The 22,983-nt window shown below is 49.5% G+C and overlaps 1 protein-coding gene across 1 annotated transcript in view; it reads left to right on the forward strand.

The window, feature by feature from the left end:
• Positions 1-13,529, forward strand: part of MOGS (mannosyl-oligosaccharide glucosidase) — a 38,976-nt gene extending 25,447 nt beyond the window's left edge. Inside the window, exons 3-5 of the mRNA XM_066572812.1 lie at positions 2,675-2,892; positions 3,107-3,291; positions 11,406-13,529. Coding sequence (XP_066428909.1) covers positions 2,675-2,892; positions 3,107-3,291; positions 11,406-13,143 — 2,141 coding nt within the window. The 3' untranslated portion in view covers positions 13,144-13,529. The remainder of the gene's footprint in view (positions 1-2,674; positions 2,893-3,106; positions 3,292-11,405) is intronic.
• Positions 13,530-22,983: the final 9,454 nt, after the last annotated feature.

Below are 22,983 nucleotides of genomic sequence, written 5' to 3' on the forward strand. Positions count from 1 at the left end.
TATCCTCTACACCCCTTGTATGACCTGGCCACCTTATCCTCTACACCCCCTGTTTGACCTGACCGCCATATCCTCTACACCCCCTGTATGACCTGGCCGCCTTATCCTCTACACCCCCTGTTTAACCTGACCGCCATATCCTCTACACCCCCTGTATGACCTGGCCGCCTTATCCTCTACACCCCCTGTATGACCTGGCCGCCTTATCCTCTTCACCCCCTGTATGACCTGGCCGCCTTATCCTCTACACCCCCTGTATGACCTGGCCGCCTTATCCTCTACACCCCCTGTATGACCTGGCCGCCTTATCCTCTACACCCCCTGTATGACCTGGCCGCCTTATCCTCTACACCCCCTGTATGACCTGGCCGCCTTATCCTCTACACCCCCTGTATGACCTGGCCGCCTTATCCTCTACACCCCCTGTATGACCTGGCCGCCTTATCCTCTACACCCCCTGTATGACCTGGCCGCCTTATCCTCTACACCCCCTGTATGACCTGGCCGCCTTATCCTCTACACCCCCTGTATGACCTGACCGCCTTATCCTCTACACCCCCTGTATGACCTGACCGCCTTGTCTTCTACACCCCCTGTATGACCTGAAGCCTTATCCTCTACACCCCCTGTTTAACCTGACCGCCATATCCTCTACACCCCCTGTATGATCTGGCCGCCTTATCCTCTACACCCCCTGTATGACCTGACCGCCTTGTCCTCTACACCCCCTGTATGACCTGACCGCCTTGTCCTCTACACCCCCTGTATGATCTGACCGCCTTGTCCTCTACACCCCCTGTATGATCTGACCGCCTTGTCCTCCACACCCCCTGTATGACCTGACCGCCTTGTCCTCTACACCCCCTGTATGACCTGACGCCTTATCCTCTACACCCCCTGTTTAACCTGACCGCCATATCCTCTACACCCCCTGTATGCCCTGACCGCCTTGTCCTTTACACCCCTTGTGTGACCTGACGCCTTATCCTATACACCCCCTGTTTAACCTGACCGCCATATCCTCTACACCCCCTGTATGACCTGGCCGCCTTATCCTCTACACCCCCTGTATGACCTGGCCGCCTTATCCTCTACACCCCTTGTATGACCTGGCCGCCTTATCCTCTACACCCCCTGTTTGACCTGACCGCCATATCCTCTACACCCCCTGTATGACCTGGCCGCCTTATCCTCTACACCCCCTGTTTAACCTGACCGCCATATCCTCTACACCCCCTGTATGACCTGGCCGCCTTATCCTCTACACCCCCTGTATGACCTGGCCGCCTTATCCTCTACACCCCCTGTATGACCTGGCCGCCTTATCCTCTACACCCCCTGTATGACCTGGCCGCCTTATCCTCTACACCCCCTGTATGACCTGGCCGCCTTATCCTCTACACCCCCTGTATGACCTGGCCGCCTTATCCTCTACACCCCCTGTATGACCTGGCCGCCTTATCCTCTACACCCCCTGTATGACCTGGCCGCCTTATCCTCTACACCCCCTGTATGACCTGGCCGCCTTATCCTCTACACCCCCTGTATGACCTGGCCGCCTTATCCTCTACACCCCCTGTATGACCTGGCCGCCTTATCCTCTACACCCCCTGTATGACCTGGCCGCCTTATCCTCTACACCCCCTGTATGACCTGGCCGCCTTATTCTCTACACCCCCTGTATGACCTGACCGCCTTATCCTCTACACCCCCTGTTTGACCTGACCGCCTTATCCTCTACACCCCCTGTATGACCTGACCGCCTTATCCTCTACACCCCCTGTATGACCTGACCGCCTTATCTTCTACACCCCCTGTATGACCTGACCGCCTTATCTTCTACACCCCCTGTATGACCTGACCGCCTTATCTTCTACACCCCCTGTATGACCTGACCGCCTTATCCTCTACACCCCCTGTATGACCTGACCGCCTTATCTTCTACACCCCCTGTATGATCTGACCGCCTTAACCTCCACCCCCTGTATGACCTGACCGCCTTATCCTCTACACCCCCTGTATGACCTGACCGCCTTATCTTCTACACCCCCTGTATGACCTGACCGCCTTATCCTCTACACCCCCTGTATGACCTGACCGCCTTATCCTCTACACCCCCTGTATGACCTGACCGCCTTATCTTCTACACCCCCTGTATGACCTGACCGCCTTATCTTCTACACCCCCTGTATGACCTGACCGCCTTATCTTCTACACCCCCTGTATGACCTGACCGCCTTATCTTCTACACCCCCTGTATGACCTGGCCACCTTATCCTCTACACCGCCTGTATGACCTGACCGCCTTATCCTCTACACCCCCTGTATAACCTGACCGCCTTATCTTCTACACCCCCTGTATGACCTGACCGCCTTATCTTCTACACCCCCTGTATGACCTGACCGCCTTATCTTCTACACCCCCTGTATGACCTGACCGCCTTATCCTCTACACCCCCTGTATGACCTGACCGCCTTATCCTCCACCCCCTGTATGACCTGACCGCCTTATCTTCTACACCCCCTGTATGACCTGACCGCCTTATCCTCCACCCCCTGTATGACCTGACCGCCTTATCCTCCACCCCCTGTATGACCTGACCGCCTTATCCTCCACCCCCTGAATAACCTTAGCCCCTCTATCTATTACATGCCGCCTATCTTTGTGTTGCAGGGCTGATGTGGCTCCTACAGTCAGGGTCCCCGTCTCTCCGTCATACATGTGAGCAGGGTGACGGTCTGGCACGGTACGGGTGGCTGATGCACGATGGGGTGAACTTTGGTATTCAGGAGATTAAAGAGAAGGGGTTCACCCTGAGGACGGAGTTTGTGAAGAGACCCGGAGGCCACCATGGAGGAGACTGGAGCTGGAGAATTGTGGGAACCCCGGATGTAAGCAGACTGTTACACTGGTGCTGGATGGTGACATGCCCTATCCCCGGTGACAAAGCGTGGCGTGACTTGTCACTTGATGGGTGACGATATATGGGATAACGTAAACCTCTGTTGGGTGAACATACATGGAGGGTGACGTGTCCCCAGCCGGGTGGTGCTCTACTTTTCATCTCACCTGCAGTAGTCGCTGACCGCTCTTCTTTCCTCCTAGGACCCCTCGTCCCCCCAACAGCTCGTGTCCCTTCTGTTTTATGTGGCCACGGATGGCCAAGGCTCATTGACCCCTCACATGGACAAAAGAAATCGCCTGAGCTCCGTGACGGGCAAATCTGAGGAGCTCGAGAGGTTTACCATCCACTTTCCCAGACCAGAAGGAGGCGCTGACGGCCATATAAGGTAAGTTATGCCTCTGACATGTCTTATAGGACAAGAGACCCTACAGTGACTATATAGACCTCAATGTGCTTCGCGTAGAATGCTCTAAACTGCGGAGAGATATTTGTGCAGTGTGGTACCGGTCCCCTGCAGTTATAGGGTCATGTGCAGTGTGTGACTGCTCACCTGTAGCTATAGGGTCATGTGCAGTGTGTGACTGCTCACCTGTAGCTATAGGGTCATGTGCAGTGTGTGACTGCTCCCCTGCAGTTATAGGGTCATGTGCAGTGTGTGACTGCTCACCTGTAGCTATAGGGTCATGTGCAGTGTGTGACTGCTCACCTGTAGCTATAGGGTCATGTACAGTATGTGACTGCTCACCTGTAGCTATAGGGTCATGTGCAGTGTGTGACTGCTCACCTGTAGCTATAGGGTCATGTACAGTATGTGACTGCTCACCTGTAGCTATAGGGTCATGTACAGTATGTGACTGCTCACCTGTAGCTATAGGGTCATGTACAGTGTGTGACTGCTCACCTGTAGCTATAGGGTCATGTACAGTATGTGACTGCTCACCTGTAGCTATAGGGTTATGTGCAGTGTGTGACTGCTCACCTGTAGCTATAGGGTCATGTACAGTATGTGACTGCTCACCTGTAGCTATAGGGTTATGTGCAGTGTGTGACTGCTCCCCTGCAGTTATAGGGTCATGTGCAGTGTGTGACTGCTCCCCTGCAGTTATAGGGTCATGTGCAGTGTGTGACTGCTCACCTGTAGCTATAGGGTAATGTACAGTATGCGACCGCTCCCCTGTATCTATAGGCCCATGTGTAGTGTGTGACTGCTCCCCTGCAGTTATAGGGTCATGTGCAGTGTGTGACTGCTCACCTTTAGCTATAGGGTCATGTACAGTATGCGACCGCTCCCCTGTATCTATAGGGTCACATGCAGTGTGTGACTGCTCACCTGTAGCTATAGGGTCATGTACAGTATGTGACTGCTCCCCTTTAGCTATAGGGTTATGTGCAGTGTGTGACTGCTCACCTTTAGCTATAGGGTCATGTACAGTATGCGACCGCTCCCCTGTATCTATAGGGTCACATGCAGTGTGGTACCGGTCCCCTGCAGTTATAGGGTCATGTACAGTATGTGACTGCTCCCCTTTAGCTATAGGGTTATGTGCAGTGTGTGACTGCTCACCTTTAGCTATAGGGTCATGTACAGTATGCGACCGCTCCCCTGTATCTATAGGGTCACATGCAGTGTGTGACTGCTCACCTGTAGCTATAGGGTCATGTACAGTATGTGACTGCTCCCCTTTAGCTATAGGGTTATGTGCAGTGTGTGACTGCTCACCTGTAGCTATAGGGTCATGTCCAGTATGCGACCGCTCCCCTGTATCTATAGGGTCACATGCAGTGTGTGACTGCTCACCTGTAGCTATAGGGTCATGTACAGTATGTGACTGCTCCCCTGTAGCTATAGGGTTATGTGCAGTGTGTGACTGCTCACCTGTAGCTATAGGGTCATGTACAGTATGCGACTGCTCCCCTGTATCTATAGGGTCACATGCAGTGTGTGACTGCTCAACTGTAGCTATAGGGTCATGTGCAGTGTGTGACTGCTCACCTGTAGCTATAGGGTCATGTGCAGTGTGTGACTGCTCACCTGTAGCTATAGGGTCATGTACAGTGTGTGACTGCTCACCTGTAGCTATAGGCCCATGTGTAGTGTGTGACTGCTCACCTGTATCTATAGGCCCATGTGTAGTGTGTGACTGCTCACCTGTATCTATAAGCTCATGTGTAGTGTATGACTGCTCACCTGTAGCTATAGGGTCACGTGCAGTATGTGGCTGCTCTCTTGTAGCTATAGGGTCGTGTGCAGTGTGTGACTGCTCACCTGTATCTATAGGCCCATGTGTAGTGTGTGACTGCTCCCCTGTTGCTATAGGGTCATGTGCAGTATGTGACTGCTCCCCTGTATATATAGGCCCATGTGTAGTGTTTGGCTGCTCTTCAGCAGACATAGGGTCATGCGCAGTGTGTGACTGCTCCCCTGTGGCTATAGGGTCATGTGTAGTGTGTGGCTGCTCTCCTGTGGCTATAGGGTCATGTGCAGTGTGTGGCTGCTCCCCTGTGGCTATAGGGTCATGCACAGTGTGTGACTGCTCCCATGGCTATAGGGTAATGCGCAGTGTGTGGCTGTTCCCCTGTGGTTATAGGGTCATGTGTAGTGTGTGGCTGCTCCCCTGTGGCTATAGGGTCATGTGCAGTGTGTGGCTGCTCCCCTGTGGCTATAGGGTTATGTGTAGTGTGTGGCTGCTTCCCTGTGGCTATAGGGTCATGCGCAGTGTGTGGCTGCTTCCCTGTGGCTATAGGGTCATGCGCAGTATGTGGCTGCTCTCCTGTATCTATAGGGTCATGCATAGTGTGTGGCTGCCCTGCAGACATAGGGTCATGTGTAGTGTGTGGCTATAGGGTCATGTGTAGTGTGTGGCTGCTCCCCTGTATCTATAGGGTCATGCGCAGTGTGTGGCTGCTTCCCTGTATGTACAAGGTCATGCGCAGTATGGCTGCTACCCTGTGGCTATAGGGTTATGTGTAGTGTGTGGCTGCTTCCCTGTGGCTATAGGGTCATGCGCAGTGTGTGGCTGCTTCCCTGTGGCTATAGGGTCATGCGCAGTGTGTGGCTGCTTCCCTGTGGCTATAGGGTCATGCGCAGTGTGTGGCTGCTTCCCTGTGGCTATAGGGTCATGCGCAGTGTGTGGCTGCTTCCCTGTGGCTATAGGGTCATGTACAGTGTGTGACTGCTCACCTGTATCTATAGGCCCATGTGCAGTGTGTGACTGCTCACCTGTATCTATAGGCCCATGTGTAGTGTGTGACTGCTCCCCTGCAGTTATAGGGTCATGTGCAGTGTGTGACTGCTCACCTGTAGCTATAGGGTCATGTACAGTCTGAGACTGCTCCCCTATACCTATAGGGTTGTGTACAGTGTGCAACTGCTGCTCTGTAGCTATAGGGTCATGTGTAGTGTGTGGCTGCTCCCCTGTTGCTATAGGGTCATGTGTAGTGTGTGACTGCTCACCTGTAGCTATAGGGTCATGTAGTGTGTGACTGCTCACCTGTAGCTATAGGCCCATGTGTAGTGTGTGACTGCTCACCTGTAGCTATAGGCCCATGTGTAGTGTGTGACTGCTCACCTGTAGCTATAGGGTCATGTAGTGTGTGACTGCTCACCTGTAGCTATAGGGTCATGTAGTGTGTGACTGCTCACCTGTATCTATAGGCCCATGTGTAGTGTGTGACTGCTCCCCTGCAGTTATAGGGTCATGTGCAGTGTGTGACTGCTCACCTGTAGCTATAGGGTCATGTACAGTCTGAGACTGCTCCCCTATACCTATAGGGTTGTGTACAGTGTGCAACTGCTGCTCTGTAGCTATAGGGTCATGTGTAGTGTGTGGCTGCTCCCCTGTTGCTATAGGGTCATGTGTAGTGTGTGACTGCTCACCTGTAGCTATAGGGTCATGTAGTGTGTGACTGCTCACCTGTAGCTATAGGCCCATGTGTAGTGTGTGACTGCTCACCTGTAGCTATAGGCCCATGTGTAGTGTGTGACTGCTCACCTGTAGCTATAGGGTCATGTAGTGTGTGACTGCTCACCTGTAGCTATAGGGTCATGTAGTGTGTGACTGCTCACCTGTATCTATAGGCCCATGTGTAGTGTGTGACTGCTCACCTGTATCTATAGGCCCATGTGCAGTGTGTGGCTGCTCCCCTGCAGTTATAGGGTCATGTGTAGTGTGTGACTGCTCACCTGTAGCTATAGGGTCATGTACAGTGTGTGACTGCTCACCTGTAGCTATAGGGTCATGTACAGTGTGTGACTGCTCACCTGTAGCTATAGGGTCATGTACAGTGTGTGACTGCTCCCCTGCAGTTATAGGGTCATGTAGTGTGTGACTGCTCACCTGTAGCTATAGGGTCATGTAGTGTGTGACTGCTCACCTGTAGCTATAGGGTCATGTAGTGTGTGACTGCTCACCTGTAGCTATTGGGTCATGTAGTGTGTGACTGCTCACCTGTAGCTATAGGGTCATGTGTAGTGTGTGACTGCTCACCTGTATCTATAAGCTCATGTGTAGTGTGTGAATGCTCCCCTGTATTTATAGGGTCACGTGCAGTGTGCGACTGCTCACCTGTAGCTATAGGGTCATGTGTAGTGTGTGACTGCTCACCTGTATCTATAGGCCCATGTGTAGTGTGTGGCTGCTCCCCTGTATTTATAGGGTCACGTGCAGTATGTGGCTGCTCTCTTGTAGCTATAGGGTCGTGTGCAGTGTGTGACTGCTCCCCTGTATCTATAGGGTCATGTGTAGTGTGTGACTGCTCCCCTGTAGTTATATGGTCATGTACAGTCTGAGACTGCTCCCCTATACCTATAGGGTTGTGTACAGTGTGCAACTGCTGCTCTGTAGCTATAGGGTCATGCGCAGTGTGTGACTGCTTCCCTGTGGCTATAGGGTCATGTGCAGTATGTGACTGCTCCCCTGTATATATAGGCCCATGTGTAGTGTTTGGCTGCTCTTCAGCAGACATAGGGTCATGCGCAGTGTGTGGCTGCTCCCCTGTGGCTATAGGGTCATGTGTAGTGTGTGGCTGCTCTCCTGTGGCTATAGGGTCATGTGTAGTGTGTGGCTGCTCCCCTGTGGCTATAGGGTTATGTGTAGTGTGTGGCTGCTTCCCTGTGGCTATAGGGTAATGCGCAGTGTGTGGCTGCTTCCCTGTGGCTATAGGGTCATGCGCAGTATGTGGCTGCTCCCCTGTATCTATAGGGTCATATGTAGTGTGTGGCTGCCCTGCAGACATAGGGTCATGTGTAGTGTGTGGCTATAGGGTCATATGTAGTGTGTGGCTGCTCCCCTGTATCTATAGGGTCATGCGCAGTGTGTGGCTGCTTCCCTGTGGCTACAGGGTCATGCGCAGTATGTGGCTGCTCCCCTGTATCTATAGGGTCATATGTAGTGTGTGGCTGCCCTGCAGACATAGGGTCATGTGTAGTGTGTGGCTGCTCCCCTGTATGTACAAGGTCATGCGCAGTGTGTGACTGCTCCCCTGTGGCTATAGGGTTATGTGTAGTGTGTGGCTGCTTCCCTGTGGCTATAGGGTCATGCGCAGTGTGTGGCTGCTTCCCTGTGGCTATAGGGTCATGCGCAGTGTGTGGCTGCTTCCCTGTGGCTATAGGGTCATGCGCAGTGTGTGGCTGCTTCCCTGTGGCTATAGGGTCATGCGCAGTGTGTGGCTGCTTCCCTGTGGCTATAGGGTCATGCGCAGTGTGTGGCTGCTTCCCTGTGGCTATAGGGTCATGTACAGTATGCGACCGCTCCCCTGTAGCTATGGGGTCATGTACAGTGTGTGACTGCTCACCTGTATCTATAGGCCCATGTGTAGTGTGTGACTGCTCCCCTGCAGTTATAGGGTCATGTGTAGTGTGTGACTGCTCACCTGTAGCTATAGGGTCATGTGCAGTGTGTGACTGCTCACCTGTATCTATAGGCCCATGTGTAGTGTGTGACTGCTCCCCTGCAGTTATAGGGTCATGTGTAGTGTGTGACTGCTCACCTGTAGCTATAGGGTCATGTAGTGTGTGACTGCTCACCTGTAGCTATAGGGTCATGTAGTGTGTGACTGCTCACCTGTAGCTATAGGCCCATGTGTAGTGTGTGACTGCTCACCTGTAGCTATAGGCCCATGTGTAGTGTGTGACTGCTCACCTGTATCTATAAGCTCATGTGTAGTGTGTGAATGCTCCCCTGTATTTATAGGGTCACGTGCAGTGTGCGACTGCTCACCTGTAGCTATAGGCCCTTGTGTAGTGTGTGACTGCTCACCTGTATCTATAGGCCCATGTGTAGTGTGTGACTGCTCCCCTGCAGTTATAGGGTCATGTGCAGTGTGTGACTGCTCACCTGTAGCTATAGGGTCATGTACAGTGTGTGACTGCTCCCCTGCAGTTATAGGGTCATGTGTAGTGTGTGACTGCTCACCTGTAGCTATAGGGTCATGTAGTGTGTGACTGCTCACCTGTAGCTATAGGGTCATGTAGTGTGTGACTGCTCACCTGTAGCTATTGGGTCATGTAGTGTGTGACTGCTCACCTGTAGCTATAGGGTCATGTGTAGTGTGTGACTGCTCACCTGTATCTATAAGCTCATGTGTAGTGTGTGAATGCTCCCCTGTATTTATAGGGTCACGTGCAGTGTGCGACTGCTCACCTGTAGCTATAGGGTCATGTGTAGTGTGCGACTGCTCACCTGTATTTATAGGGTCACGTGCAGTATGTGGCTGCTCTCTTGTAGCTATAGGGTCGTGTGCAGTGTGTGACTGCTCCCCTGTATCTATAGGGTCATGTGTAGTGTGTGACTGCTCCCCTGTAGTTATATGGTCATGTACAGTCTGAGACTGCTCCCCTATACCTATAGGGTTGTGTACAGTGTGCAACTGCTGCTCTGTAGCTATAGGGTCATGCGCAGTGTGTGACTGCTTCCCTGTGGCTATAGGGTCATGTGCAGTATGTGACTGCTCCCCTGTATATATAGGCCCATGTGTAGTGTTTGGCTGCTCTTCAGCAGACATAGGGTCATGCGCAGTGTGTGGCTGCTCCCCTGTGGCTATAGGGTCATGTGTAGTGTGTGGCTGCTCTCCTGTGGCTATAGGGTCATGTGTAGTGTGTGGCTGCTCCCCTGTGGCTATAGGGTTATGTGTAGTGTGTGGCTGCTTCCCTGTGGCTATAGGGTAATGCGCAGTGTGTGGCTGCTTCCCTGTGGCTATAGGGTCATGCGCAGTATGTGGCTGCTCCCCTGTATCTATAGGGTCATATGTAGTGTGTGGCTGCCCTGCAGACATAGGGTCATGTGTAGTGTGTGGCTATAGGGTCATATGTAGTGTGTGGCTGCTCCCCTGTATCTATAGGGTCATGCGCAGTGTGTGGCTGCTTCCCTGTGGCTACAGGGTCATGCGCAGTATGTGGCTGCTCCCCTGTATCTATAGGGTCATATGTAGTGTGTGGCTGCCCTGCAGACATAGGGTCATGTGTAGTGTGTGGCTGCTCCCCTGTATGTACAAGGTCATGCGCAGTGTGTGACTGCTCCCCTGTGGCTATAGGGTTATGTGTAGTATGTGGCTGCTTCCCTGTGGCTATAGGGTCATGTGTAGTGTGTGGCTGCTCCCCTGTGGCTTAAGGGTCATGTGTAGTGTGTGGCTGCTCCCCTGTATCTATAGGGTCATGCGCAGTGTGTGGTTGCTCCCCTGTGGCTATAGGGTCATGTGTAGTGTGTGGCTGCTCTCCTGTGGCTATAGGGTCATGTGTAGTGTGTGGCTGCTCCCCTGTGGCTTAAGGGTCATGTGTAGTGTGTGGCTGCTCCCCTGTATCTATAGGGTCATGCGCAGTGTGTGGTTGCTCCCCTGTGGCTATAGGGTCATGTGTAGTGTGTGGCTGCTCTCCTGTGGCTATAGGGTCATGTGTAGTGTGTGGCTGCTCTCCTGCAGACATAGGGTCATGTGTAGTGTGTGGCTGCTCCCCTGTATCTATAGGGTCATATGTAGTGTGTGGCTGTCCTGCAGACATAGGGTCATGCGCAGTGTGTGGCTATAGGGTCATGTGCAGTGTGTGGCTGCTTCCCTGTGGCTATTGGATCATGTGTAGTGTGTGGCTGCTCCCCTGTATCTATAGGGTCATGCGCAGTGTGTGGCTGCTCCCCTGTATGTACAAGGTCATGCGCACCGTGTGGCTGCTCCCCTGTGGCTATAGGGTCATGCGTAGTGTGTGGCTGCTCCCATGGCTATAGGGTCATGCGCAGTGTGTGGCTGTTCCCCTGTGGTTATAGGGTCATGTGCAGTGTGTGGCTGCTTCCCTGTGGCTATAGGGTCATGTGTAGTGTGTGGCTGCTCCCATGGCTATAGGGTCATGTGTAGTGTGTGGCTGCTCTCCTGTATCTATAGGGTAATGCGCAGTGTGTGGCTGCTCCCCTGTGGCTATAGGGTCATGTGTAGGGTTGGGTGTTAGATGTGGCTGGTCCTGTATAACATGCTATAATACGTTTTGCTCCAGGATGACCTATTCTTTCTTCACAGCTATAACCACCTGACGACGGTTTGCCCCGGACTTCATCACATCACTGACGTTGTGCGGAGTAGCGTGAGCGACCGCTTCACCCACCCTGCACCCGATGCCAGCAGCAGCAGGCGGCGGTACTTCGGCCTTGATTCCTATCATCCCCCCTCCCACCCTGGCGCAGATCACTCGCACATCGTCATCCACCAGGTCACCATGTATCTGCCCACTCAGGTCGAGATGCTGTTTGAGTCGGACAGCTTCCGTCAGCGTCCGGGGCCCCTTTCTGGCGCCACCTTCTCTGCAGAGCTGAAAATGCACAAGGAAAATATGGAGGAGCGTTTCCAGGAACGCTTCCGTCTGGAGGAGAAAGGCTTCCTGCCAGAACAAGTGTCCTTTGCTCAAGCTGCCTTATCCAACATGCTGGGAGGAATGGGCTACTTCTACGGCAGCTCGTTAGTCCGCTCGCGGCACAATCTCGAACCCGTCTCCTATCCCCCAGCTCCTCTGTATACCGCCGTCCCCTCCCGATCATTCTTCCCCCGTGGCTTCCTCTGGGATGAGGGCTTTCATTTGTTGCTCGTGGCCCGGTGGGACCGCTCATTGGCCTGGCAGTCCTTGGCACACTGGCTGGACCTAATGAATTCAGACGGCTGGATCCCGCGTGAGCAGATCCTGGGACCGGAGGCTCGCAGTAAAGTCCCTGCTGAATTTGTAGTTCAGTGGGATGAGAATGCCAACCCCCCCACTCTGTTCCTGGCACTGCGTCAGCTGCTGGCGAGTGCCACTGTGTCATCTGAAGAACTGCAGTTTCTTCACAAAGCCTTCCCGCGGTTGCAGACCTGGTACGACTGGTTCAACAACACTCAGAATGGACTTCTCCCATATTCTTACCGCTGGCGCGGACGGGACAGAGACACTTTGCAATTTTTGAACCCAAAGACTCTAACATCGGGCTTGGATGATTATCCTCGAGCTTCACATCCATCTGACGACGAGCGTCACGTGGACCTGCGGTGCTGGATGGCCCTGGCCTCTGAAGTCATGGTCACCATCTGTGAGCTTCTTGGAGAAGATGGGCAACGATATAAGGAGTCGCACAAGGCGCTCACAGACAACTCTTTATTGGACAAGCTCCATTGGTCTGAGAGACTTGGCGCATATGCCGATTATGGTAACCACACTCAGAACGTTGCCCTGGAATGGGAGCGACTGCGCCCCGCTCCTGGACAAGACCCTCGTAGTGTCCCACCTCCAAGATTAGTCAGAGTAGTGAGAAAATCCCCTAAATTGCAGTTTGTGGGGGCTCTCGGCTATGTCTCCCTATTCCCCTTACTTCTACAGATATTATCTCCGGACTCCCCCAAAGTGGGCCGCCTCATGGATCACCTGAGAGATGCTGACCGGTTGTGGACTCCGTACGGTATCCGATCTTTGTCTAAGAGCAGTCCTTTGTTTCTGCAGCGTAATACAGAGCATGACCCCCCATACTGGAGGGGCCCCATATGGATTAATATGAACTACCTAGTGGTCAGGGCCCTACACAGGTACAGTCAGGTTGATGGGCCATACAGGGAGCGGGCGCTAGGCCTATACCGGGAGCTTCGCGTCAACCTCATCGCCAATCTATACAGACAGTACAAAGAGAGCGGCTTCTTATGGGAACAGTATAACGACCAGACTGGCCGCGGACAAGGCTGTCACCCCTTCACAGGCTGGAGTGCGCTGATTGTGCAAATAATGGCCGAAGAATACTGAGGGTAAAACAAACCACTGTAAGTCCTCGAGCACACGGCAGAGACTCGGCGCCAGGTGCCACCATGTCAGATCTTCCCTGGCCCGGACTCTCGCAGTTGTATGGAATCCACATGGGCCCCATTACAACTTGGCTGTTGTACGTTTCTATGTACGCACCTGTAATACCATCATGTGCAGGAGACCTTCCTGGGGGAGCTGGAGAGGCACAGCCCTCTCGTCGCCAGACTTGAACTGATTTCATGCAAACATTGACAGGTCTGGTTTATTTTGTGGTAGGAGATGCCTTTCATGATGACTCAGGACTGATGCAACAGTCACTCGTGTCCTGCTGGTTCAGGCACCGACTCCGCCATGTACAGCTCACATTAAAGACCCCCTTTCACCCACCTGTTTGTTTCTCATCCTTTCACCCAAAAAATGTTAACTTATGTGAGGGGTGAGAACTGGTATAAAAGATGTAACGTGTGGCCGACCAGAGAGCGACTCAGTGCCAGGCTGTTGTGCGGCCGCTATGGATGATGCTCCCCGTTGGTGACCCTTATTGTTAGCGATTTGGATCGTAACAGCCGACAACAGAAAAAATGTAAGAAGGTCTATAGCGAGGCCCTCCAATGTCAACTCAGGAAGGGGCTTGGTAACAGCGGTGCAGCCGCCGCGCTCTCCTCATGCCGATAGTGTGATAATACAGCATCCACGGTGCTGACCGACATGTTGGACGCACAGAGAAGGGGATGAAATTTAATTGTATTCCCATTTTTCCATCCAGTGTTTTTAACTGTTTGAGCTGCAGATCCGCCACAGATTTCAGCCTGCAATGCCGCTGCTGCTCACATAGAATGGTAGAGTTGGAAGGGACCTCCAGGGTCATCGGGTCCAGCCCCCTCGCTCAATGCAAGATCACTAAATCCTCCCAGGCAGATGTCTGTCCAGCCTTTGTTTGAATACTTCCATTGAAGGAGAACTCCCCACCTCCCATGACAACCTGTTCCACTCATTGATCTACTAATTGATCTCCTCACTGTCTAATATCTAATCTGTGTCTCCTCCCTTTCAGTTTCATCCCATTGCTTCTAGTCTTTCCTTGTGCAGATGAGAATAGGGCTGATCCCTCTGCACTGTGACAGCCCTTCAGATATTTGTAGACGGCTATTAAGTCTCCTCTCAGCCTTCTCTTCTGCTAAACATTCCCAGATCCTTTAACCGTTCCTCATGGTACATGATTTGCAGACCGCTCACCATCTTGGTAACTCTTCTCTGAACTTGCTCCAGTTTGTCTATGTCTTTTTTAAAGTGGGGTGCCCAGAACTGGACCCAGTATTCCAGATGAGGTCTGACTAAGGAAGAGTAGAGGGGGATAATGACCTCACGTGATCTAGACTCTATGCTTCTCTTAATACATCCCAGAATTGTGTTTGCCTTTTTGGCTGCTGCATCACATTGTTGACTCATGTTCAGTCTATGATCTCTTAGTATACCCAAGTCTTTTTCACATGTGCTGCTGCTTAACCCGATTCCTCCCATTCTGTATGTACTTTCTTCATTTTTCTTGTCCAGATGTAGGACTTTCATTTCTCCTTGTTAAATACCATTCTGTTAGTCGCCGACCACTGTGCAAGCTTTTCTAGATCTTTTTGAATACTCTCCCTCTCTTCCCTAGTGTTAGCTATCCCTCCTGGCTTCATGTCGTCAGCAAATTTGATCAGTTTCCCACAATTCCCTCCTCCAGATCATTTATAACAATGTTGACCAACACTGGGCCCAGGACAGAGCCTTGTGGTCCCCACTTGATACATTCTTCCACTTGGATGTGCAGCCATTTATGACCACTCTTTGAGTACGATCACTCAGCCAGTTGTGAGTCCACCTAACAGTTGTCCTGTCAATCCCAGATTTGGTCATTTTTTCAATAAGTATGGTATGAGATACTTTGTCAAATGCTTTACTAAAGTCAAGATATACTATATCCACCGTATATCCCTGATCAACCCAATCAGTGATTCTGTCATAGAAGGAAATTAGATTCGTCTGGCATGACTTGTCTGTTACAAACCCATGCTGGCTCTGGTTAATTACTCCATTCTCATCCAAGTACTTGCATACATGCTGTTTAATAATTTGTTCAAAGATCTTTCCCGGTGTAAAAGTCAGGCTCACAGGCCTGTAGTTTCCTGGATCCACCTTCTTCCCTTTTTTGAAGATAGGGACAACATTTGCCCTTTTTCAATCTTCTGGGACTTCTCCAGTTCTCCAGGAATTGTCACAGATTATGGCGAGTGGTTCAGCAATTACCTCCACTGCTTGGTTTAGTATCCTAGGATGTAATTCATCTGGACCTTGAGACTTGGATTCATGTAAGTTAGCTAAGTGTTCCCTCACCATCTCTCTGCTTACAGATAGCCTGCATTCTTTTATTCCCCCAATAGCACAGGGAAGATCAGCTGATGTTCCATCTACTTTGAGAGAAAACGGATACAAAATAGAAACTTAAAAGTTCGTCCTTCCTAACATCATTCTTAACCAATTCACCATTTTCATCTTGTAAGCATCCAATAGCATCTTTGATTTTTCTTTTGACCCCCAAAATCCTTTTTTATTGCTTTTGGCCTCTCTTACAAGCCTCAATTCATTATTAGCTTTACCTTTTCTGACCCTTGCCCTACAGTTTCTGCAGACCCCATTATATTCTTCTTTAGATATTCCCCCTCTTTCCATTTGATAAACATATTTTTCTTCCTCTATAACATGTGTACAAGTTCTGTGTTCATCCATCCGGGTCTCTTTAAATCCTTCCCATTCTCCCTTCTTTTAGGGATTGGTAATGATTGTGCTTTGAGAATTTCATTTCACAATATTTCCCAACCTTCTTGGACATTTCTGTCCTTAAGAACATCCAGCCGTTGGATTCTTCCTCTCCTGTTTCTGAGTCCATTAAAATCTGCCTTTCTGAAATCCATCCTTGAGGTCTGAGTCTTCTCAGGTCTTCCTCCCCTTGTTATCCAACATCCAAGGATATCATGATCACTGCCTCCTAAGGTCCCAGCCACCCTTACTCCCTCAACCATTCCCTCCCTGTTGGTAAGAATTAGGTCCAAGATAGCAGATCCCCTTGTTTTCTCTTCTACCTTCTTGAAGATAAAGTTGTCAGCAAGAGCGGATAAGAATCTGTTGGATCCATTACTTTTACCTGAGAGATTCCCAACAAATGTCTGGATGGGTAAAATCTCCCATGATCACTATGTTGGGCTTCTTTGAGAGCTTGGCCATCTGATGTAGAAAGAGTTCCTCCACATCTTCTGCTTGTCCAGGTGGCCTATAGTAAATGCCTACAATGGTGTCCTTTCTGTTGTTCTCTCCTTGTATTCTTACCCAAACAGTTTCTACAGAACTCCCAGCTCTGAAGCTTGAATCTCTGTGGAGATGATGCTCTCCTAACATACAACACCTCCCTCCCTTTTATTAGGTCTGTTTCTTATAAATACGTTGTATCCTTCAAGCCTTGTATCCAATCATGTGTATCATCCCACCAAGTTTCCGTGATGCCTATGACATCATATTTCTCTTCCTGTGTTAGGAGCTCCAATTCCTCTTGTTTGTTTCCCAGCTCTGTGCATTTGTGTAGACACGTTAGTTTGTGATCGGGGTCTCTTGTTCCTCCACTTGCATTATGAATATTTTGTCTTTGTTCTTTTTCCCTTCTAACAGTAAGGTTCTCAAATGTATTAATTAGATGTATATTTTTGCCTTTTACTTCCCTTCCCATATTGTTCTAGTTTAAAGCTCTCCTAATGAGTGAAGCAAGGCGCCCACCAAATATATGCTTACCTGTCTGTAAGGTACAACCCGTCTCTTATAAGCAGTCCATCATATAGGTAATTCACTCCATGGTCTAGGAATCCAAATCTTTGCTGACGGCACCATCGACGTAGCCAGTTGTTCACCTCTAGAATCCTGCTCCATCTTCTTATTCCATGGCCATCCACTGGGAGGATGGATGAGAAGACCACCTGTGATCCTAGTTCCTTCACCTTCTCTCCGAGGTCTTCAAAGTCTCTGCAGATAGTTGCAAGGTCCTTTTTTTGCAGTGTCATTAGTCCCTACATGTATTAGTAGGAATGGATAGTGTTCTGGAGGACTGAAGAGTCGTGACAGCCTATCACACATCTTTGATTTGTGCCCCTGGAAGACAGGAACCTCTCGTGAAGTTATGTCAGGTCTACAAACAGCGGCCTCTGTTCCTCTCAATAGAGAATCCCCCACAACCAGCACTTTGTTTCTCTTTTTCTCAACAGCACTTCCTCTCCATTCAGCTTACTACACAATTCTTTGTGAGTAGTTATTTCTCGCTGTATATCTTTCTCCTCTGCTCTTTGTGGGTAGAGTCATTTCTTGTTGTACCTCTTTCTCCTCTGCTCTTTGTGGGTAGAGTCATTTCTTGTTGTACCTCTTTCTCCTCTGCTCTTTGTGGGTAGAGTCATTTCTTGCTGTACCTCTTTCTCCTCTGCTCTTTGTGGGTAGAGTCAATTCTTGTTGCTCCTCCTTCTCCTCTGCTCTTTGTGGGTAGAGTCATTTCTTGCTGGACCTCTTTCTCCTCTGTTCTTTATGGGTAGAGTCATTTCTTGCGGTACCTCTTTCTCCTCTGCTCTGTTCTTTGTGGGTAGAGTCATTTCTTGCTGTACCTCTTTCTCCTCTGCTCTGTTCTTTGTGGGTAGAGTCATTTCTTGCTGGACCTCTTTCTCCTCTGCTCTTTGTGGGTAGAGTCATTTCTTGCTGTACCTCTTTCTCCTCTCCTCTTTGTGGGTAGAGTCATTTCTTGCTGTACCTCTTTCTCCTCTGTTCTTTGTGGGTAGAGTCATTTCTTGCTGGACCTCTTTCTCCTCTGCTCTTTGTGGGTAGAGTCATTTCTTGCTGGACCTCTTTCTCCTCTCCTCTTTGTGGGTAGAGTCATTTCTTGCTGTACCTCTTTCTCCTCTGCTCTTTGTGGGTAGAGTCATTTCTTGCTGTACCTCTTTCTCCTCTGCTCTTTGTGGGTAGAGTCATTTCTTGCTGTACCTCTTTCTCCTCTGCTCTCTGTGGGTAGAGTCACTTCTTGCTGTTCCTCTTTCTCCTCTGCTCTTTGTGGGTAGAGTCATTTCTTGCTGTACCTCTTTCTCCTTTGCTCTTTGTGGGTAGAGTCATTTCTTGCTGTACCTCTTTCTCCTCTGTTCTTTGTGGGTAGAGTCCTTTCTTGCTGTACCTCTTTCTCCTCTGCTCTGTTCTTTGTGGGTAGAGTCATTTCTTGCTGCACCTCTTTCTCCTCTGCTCTGTTCTTTGTGGGTAGTCATTTCTTGCTGTACCTCTTTCTCCTCTGCTCTTTGTGGATAGAGTCAATTCTTGCTGTACCTTTTTCTCCTCTCCTCTTTGTGGGTAGAGTCATTTCTTGCTGTACCTCTTTCTCCTCTGCTCTGTTCTTTGTGGGTAGAGTCATTTCTTGCTGGACCTCTTTCTCCTCTCCTCTGCTCTTTGTGGGTAGAGTCATTTCTTGCTGTACCTCTTTCTCCTCTGCTCTTTGTGGGTAGAGTCATTTCTTGCTGTACCTCTTTCTCCTCTGCTCTTTGTGGGTAGAGTCATTTCTTGCTGGACCTCTTTCTCCTCTGCTCTTTGTGGGTAGAGTCATTTCTTGCTGGACCTCTTTCTCCTCTGCTCTTTGTGGGTAGAGTCATTTCTTGCTGGACCTCTTTCTCCTCTGCTCTTTGTGGGTAGAGTCATTTCTTGCTGGACCTCTTTCTCCTCTGCTCTGTTCTCTGTGGTTAGAGTCATTTCTTGCTGTACCTCTTTCTCCTCTGTTCTTTGTGGGTAGAGTCATTTCTTGCGGTACCTCTTTCTCCTCTCCTCTTTGTGGGTAGAGTCATTTCTTGCTGTACCTCTTTCTCCTCTGCTCTTTGTGGGTAGAGTCACTTCTTGCTGTACCTCTTTCTCCTCTGCTCTCTGTGGGTAGAGTCATTTCTTGCTGTACCTCTTTCTCCTCTGCTCTCTGTGGGTAGAGTCATTTCTTGCTGTACTTCATTCTTCTCTGTTCTTTGTGGGTAGAGTCACTTCTTGCTGTACCTCTTTCTCCTCTGCTCTGTTCTTTGTGGGTAGAGTCATTTCTTGCTGCACCTCTTTCTCCTCTCCTCTTTGTGGGTAGAGTCATTTCTTGCTGCACCTCTTTCTCCTTTGTGGGTAGAGTCATTTCTTGCTGTACCTCTTTCTCCTCTGCTCTGTTCTTTGTGGGTAGAGTCATTTCTTGCTGTACCTCTTTCTCCTCTGCTCTGTTCTTTGTGGGTAGAGTCATTTCTTGCTGTACCTCTTTCTCCTTTCCTCTTTGTAAGTAGAGTCATTTCTTGCTGTACCTTTCTCCTCTACTCTGTTCTTTGTGGGTAGAGTCATTTCTTGTTGCTCCTCTTTCTCCTCTGTTCTTTGTGGGTAGAGTCATTTCTTGTTGCTCCTCTTTCTCCTCTGTTCTTTGTGGGTAGAGTCATTTCTTGCTGTACCTCTTTCTCCTCTGCTCTGTTCTTTGTGGGTAGAGTCATTTCTTGCTGTACCTCTTTCTCCTCTGTTCTTTGTGGGTAGAGTCATTTCTCGCTATACCACTTTCTCCTCTGCTCTCTGTGGGTAGAGTCATTTCTTGCTGTACCTCTTTCTCCTCTGCTCTTTGTGGGTAGAGTCATTTCTTGCTGGACCTCTTTCTCCTTTCCTCTTTGTGGGTAGAGTCATTTCTTGCTGCACCTCTTTCTCCTTTGTGGGTAGAGTCATTTCTTGCTGTACCTCTTTCTCCTCTGCTCTGTTCTTTGTGGATAGTCATTTCTTGCTGTACCTCTTTCTCCTCTGCTCTTTGTGGGTAGAGTCACTTCTTGCTGTATCTCTTTCTCCTCTGCTCTGTTCTTTGTGGGTAGAGTCATTACTTGCTGCACCTCTTTCTCCTCTGCTCTTTGTGGGTAGAGTCATTTCTTGCTGTACCTCTTTCTCCTCTGCTCTTTGTGGGTAGAGTCATTTCTTGCTGTACCTCTTTCTCCTCTCCTCTTTGTGGGTAGAGTCATTTCTTGCTGTACCTCTTTCTCCTTTGTGGGTAGAGTCATTTCTTGCTGTACCTCTTTCTCCTCTGCTCTTTGTGGGTAGAGTCATTTCTCGCTATACCACTTTCTCCTCTGCTCTCTGTGGGTAGAGTCATTTCTTGCTGTACCTCTTTCTCCTCTGCTCTTTGTGGGTAGAGTCATTTCTTGCTGTACCTCTTTCTCCTCTGCTCTTTGTGGGTAGAGTCATTTCTTGCTGCACCTCTTTCTCCTCTGCTCTTTGTGGGTAGAGTCATTTCTTGCTGCACCTCTTTCTCCTCTGTTCTTTGTGGGTAGAGTCATTTCTTGCTGTACCTCTTTCTCCTCTGCTCTTTGTGGGTAGAGTCATTTCTTGCTGTACCTCTTTCTCCTCTGCTCTTTGTGGGTAAAGTCACTTCTTGCTGCACCTCTTTCTCCTCTGCTCTTTGTGGGTAGAGTCATTTCTTGCTGCACCTCTTTCTCCTCTGTTCTTTGTGGGTAGAGTCATTTCTTGCTGTACCTCTTTCTCCTCTGCTCTTTGTGGGTAGAGTCATTTCTTGCTGTACCTCTTTCTGCTCTGCTCTGTTCTTTGTGGGTAGTCATTTCTTGCTGGACCTCTTTCTCCTTTGTGGGTAGAGTCATTTCTTGCTGGACCGCTTTCTCCTCTGCTCTTTGTGGGTAGAGTCATTTCTTGCTGTACTTCTTTCTCCTCTGCTCTTTGTGGGTAGAGTCATTTCTTGCTGTACCTCTTTCTCCTCTGCTCTTTGTGGGTAGAGTCATTTCTTGCTGTACCTCTTTCTCCTCTGCTCTTTGTGGGTAGAGTCATTTTTTGCTGTACCTCTTTCTCCTCTGTTGTTTGTGGGTAGAGTCATTTCTTGCTATACCTCTTTCTCCTCTCCTCTTTGTGGGTAGAGTCATTCCTTGCTATACCTCTTTCTCCCCTCCTCTTTGTGGGTAGAGTCATTTCTTGCTATACCTCTTTCTCCTCTGCTCTTTGTGGGTAGAGTCATTTCTTGCTATACCTTTTTCTCCGCTCCTCTTTGTGGGTAGAGTCATTTCTTGCTGTACCCCTTTCTCCTCTGCTCTGGTCTTTGTGGGTAGAGTCATTTCTTGTTGTACCTCTTTCTCCTCTGCTCTCCTCTTTGTGGGTAGAGTCATTCCTTGCTATACCTCTTTCTCCCCTCCTCTTTGTGGGTAGAGTCATTTCTTGCTATACCTCTTTCTCCTCTGCTCTTTGTGGGTAGTCATTTCTTGCTATACCTCTTTCTCCTCTCCTCTTTGTGGGTAGAGTCATTTCTTGCTATACCTCTTCATTTCTTGCTATACCTCTTTCTCCTCTCCTCTTTGTGGGTAGAGTCATTTCTTGTTGTACCTCTTTCTCCTCTCCTCTTTGTGGGTAGAGTCATTTCTTGCTATACCTCTTTCTCCTCTCCGTGGGTAGAGTCATTTCTTGCTATACCTCTTTCTCCTCTCCTCTTTGTGGGTAGAGTCATTTCTTGCTGTACCTCTTTCTCCTCTCCTCTTTGTGGGTAGAGTCATTTCTTGCTGTACCTCTTTCTCCTCTCCTCTTTGTGGGTAGAGTCATTTCTTGCTGTACCTCTTTCTCCTCTGTTCTTTGTGGGTAGAGTCATTTCTTGCTGTACCTCTTTCTCCTCTGTTCTTTGTGGGTAGAGTCATTTCTTGCTGTACCTCTTTCTCCTCTGTTCTTTATGGGTGGAGTCATTTCTTTCTGTACCTCTTTCTCCCCTCCTCTTTGTGAGTAGAGTCATCCGAGCAGCTAGACCTGGTAATCCCAGCGATCTTTTCGCTTACAGTGACTCTTCGCTCTTCCCAGAATGCACAGGGAATATGCAAATGTTTTTCAGGCAGGCCCACGCTCTCGTCCACCACATGGAAGTACTGAGGAGACGAAATCTCTCCTGGCACAAAGTCTCACCTCATGAAGTGATTGTGAGGGGTTCCGTTCTGGGATTGAAGGGTCTAGTCACTACACAGCGGAGTCCCTGGCCACACCAAAGATATTTACCCCTTTAGTGAGGAGCCTATTTTAGCCCCAATGACCAACCAGTTGTACAGGTTTGTTTTTCACCGTTGCATTCCAAGAGCACATGTTTATTTTTCTGGAGCTCTATGCGACTTGTTTGCGGGATGAACTCTGCTCTTCATTTCTCTCAGTTTTGGGAACAAATAACATTTTGATTCAATATTGTTAGAAAAATTAGCAGAATCTGCAATTTCTTTGTTGCCTACGGCGCTTCCCGACTCCGTGCAATAGAAGTAATAAATTCAGGTTATTCTGTGGGTCTTCCATTCCGTCTACACCCAATTTACAGAACTTTTCATTTATTTGCAGCTTTTACACCCTCTAATACAGTGTTCCCACCTCCAGTCCTCAGGGACCACCAACAGGTCGTGTTTTCAGGATGTCCTCAGTGTTGCACAGGTGATGTAACTATTGGCGGTGCCTCACATGGCCACAGGGGTTCTTACCATAGAATATCCTGAAAACATGACCTGTTGGGGGTCCCTGAATACTTCAGTTGGGGACCCCTGCTTTAAAAAAAATTATTTTTTTCTGCATTCAGAGGGGTTGTTATGGGGCACGTTGTACTTTTTAATGGTACCATTTGTTGATCCATACAAGTTTTTGATCGCTTTCTAGTCTGTGTTTTGTCAGAAAAATGGGTAAAATAAGCTATTTTTAACATTTTTTGTTTTTCACAGATTGCACCATGCAGGTTAAATAATGTACTCTTTTTTTTTTTTACTTGGGTCATTATAAACAATACCAAAT

This window comes from Eleutherodactylus coqui, chromosome 7 (genome assembly GCF_035609145.1).
Source record: "Eleutherodactylus coqui strain aEleCoq1 chromosome 7, aEleCoq1.hap1, whole genome shotgun sequence".
Taxonomy (NCBI): Eukaryota; Metazoa; Chordata; class Amphibia; order Anura; family Eleutherodactylidae; genus Eleutherodactylus; species Eleutherodactylus coqui.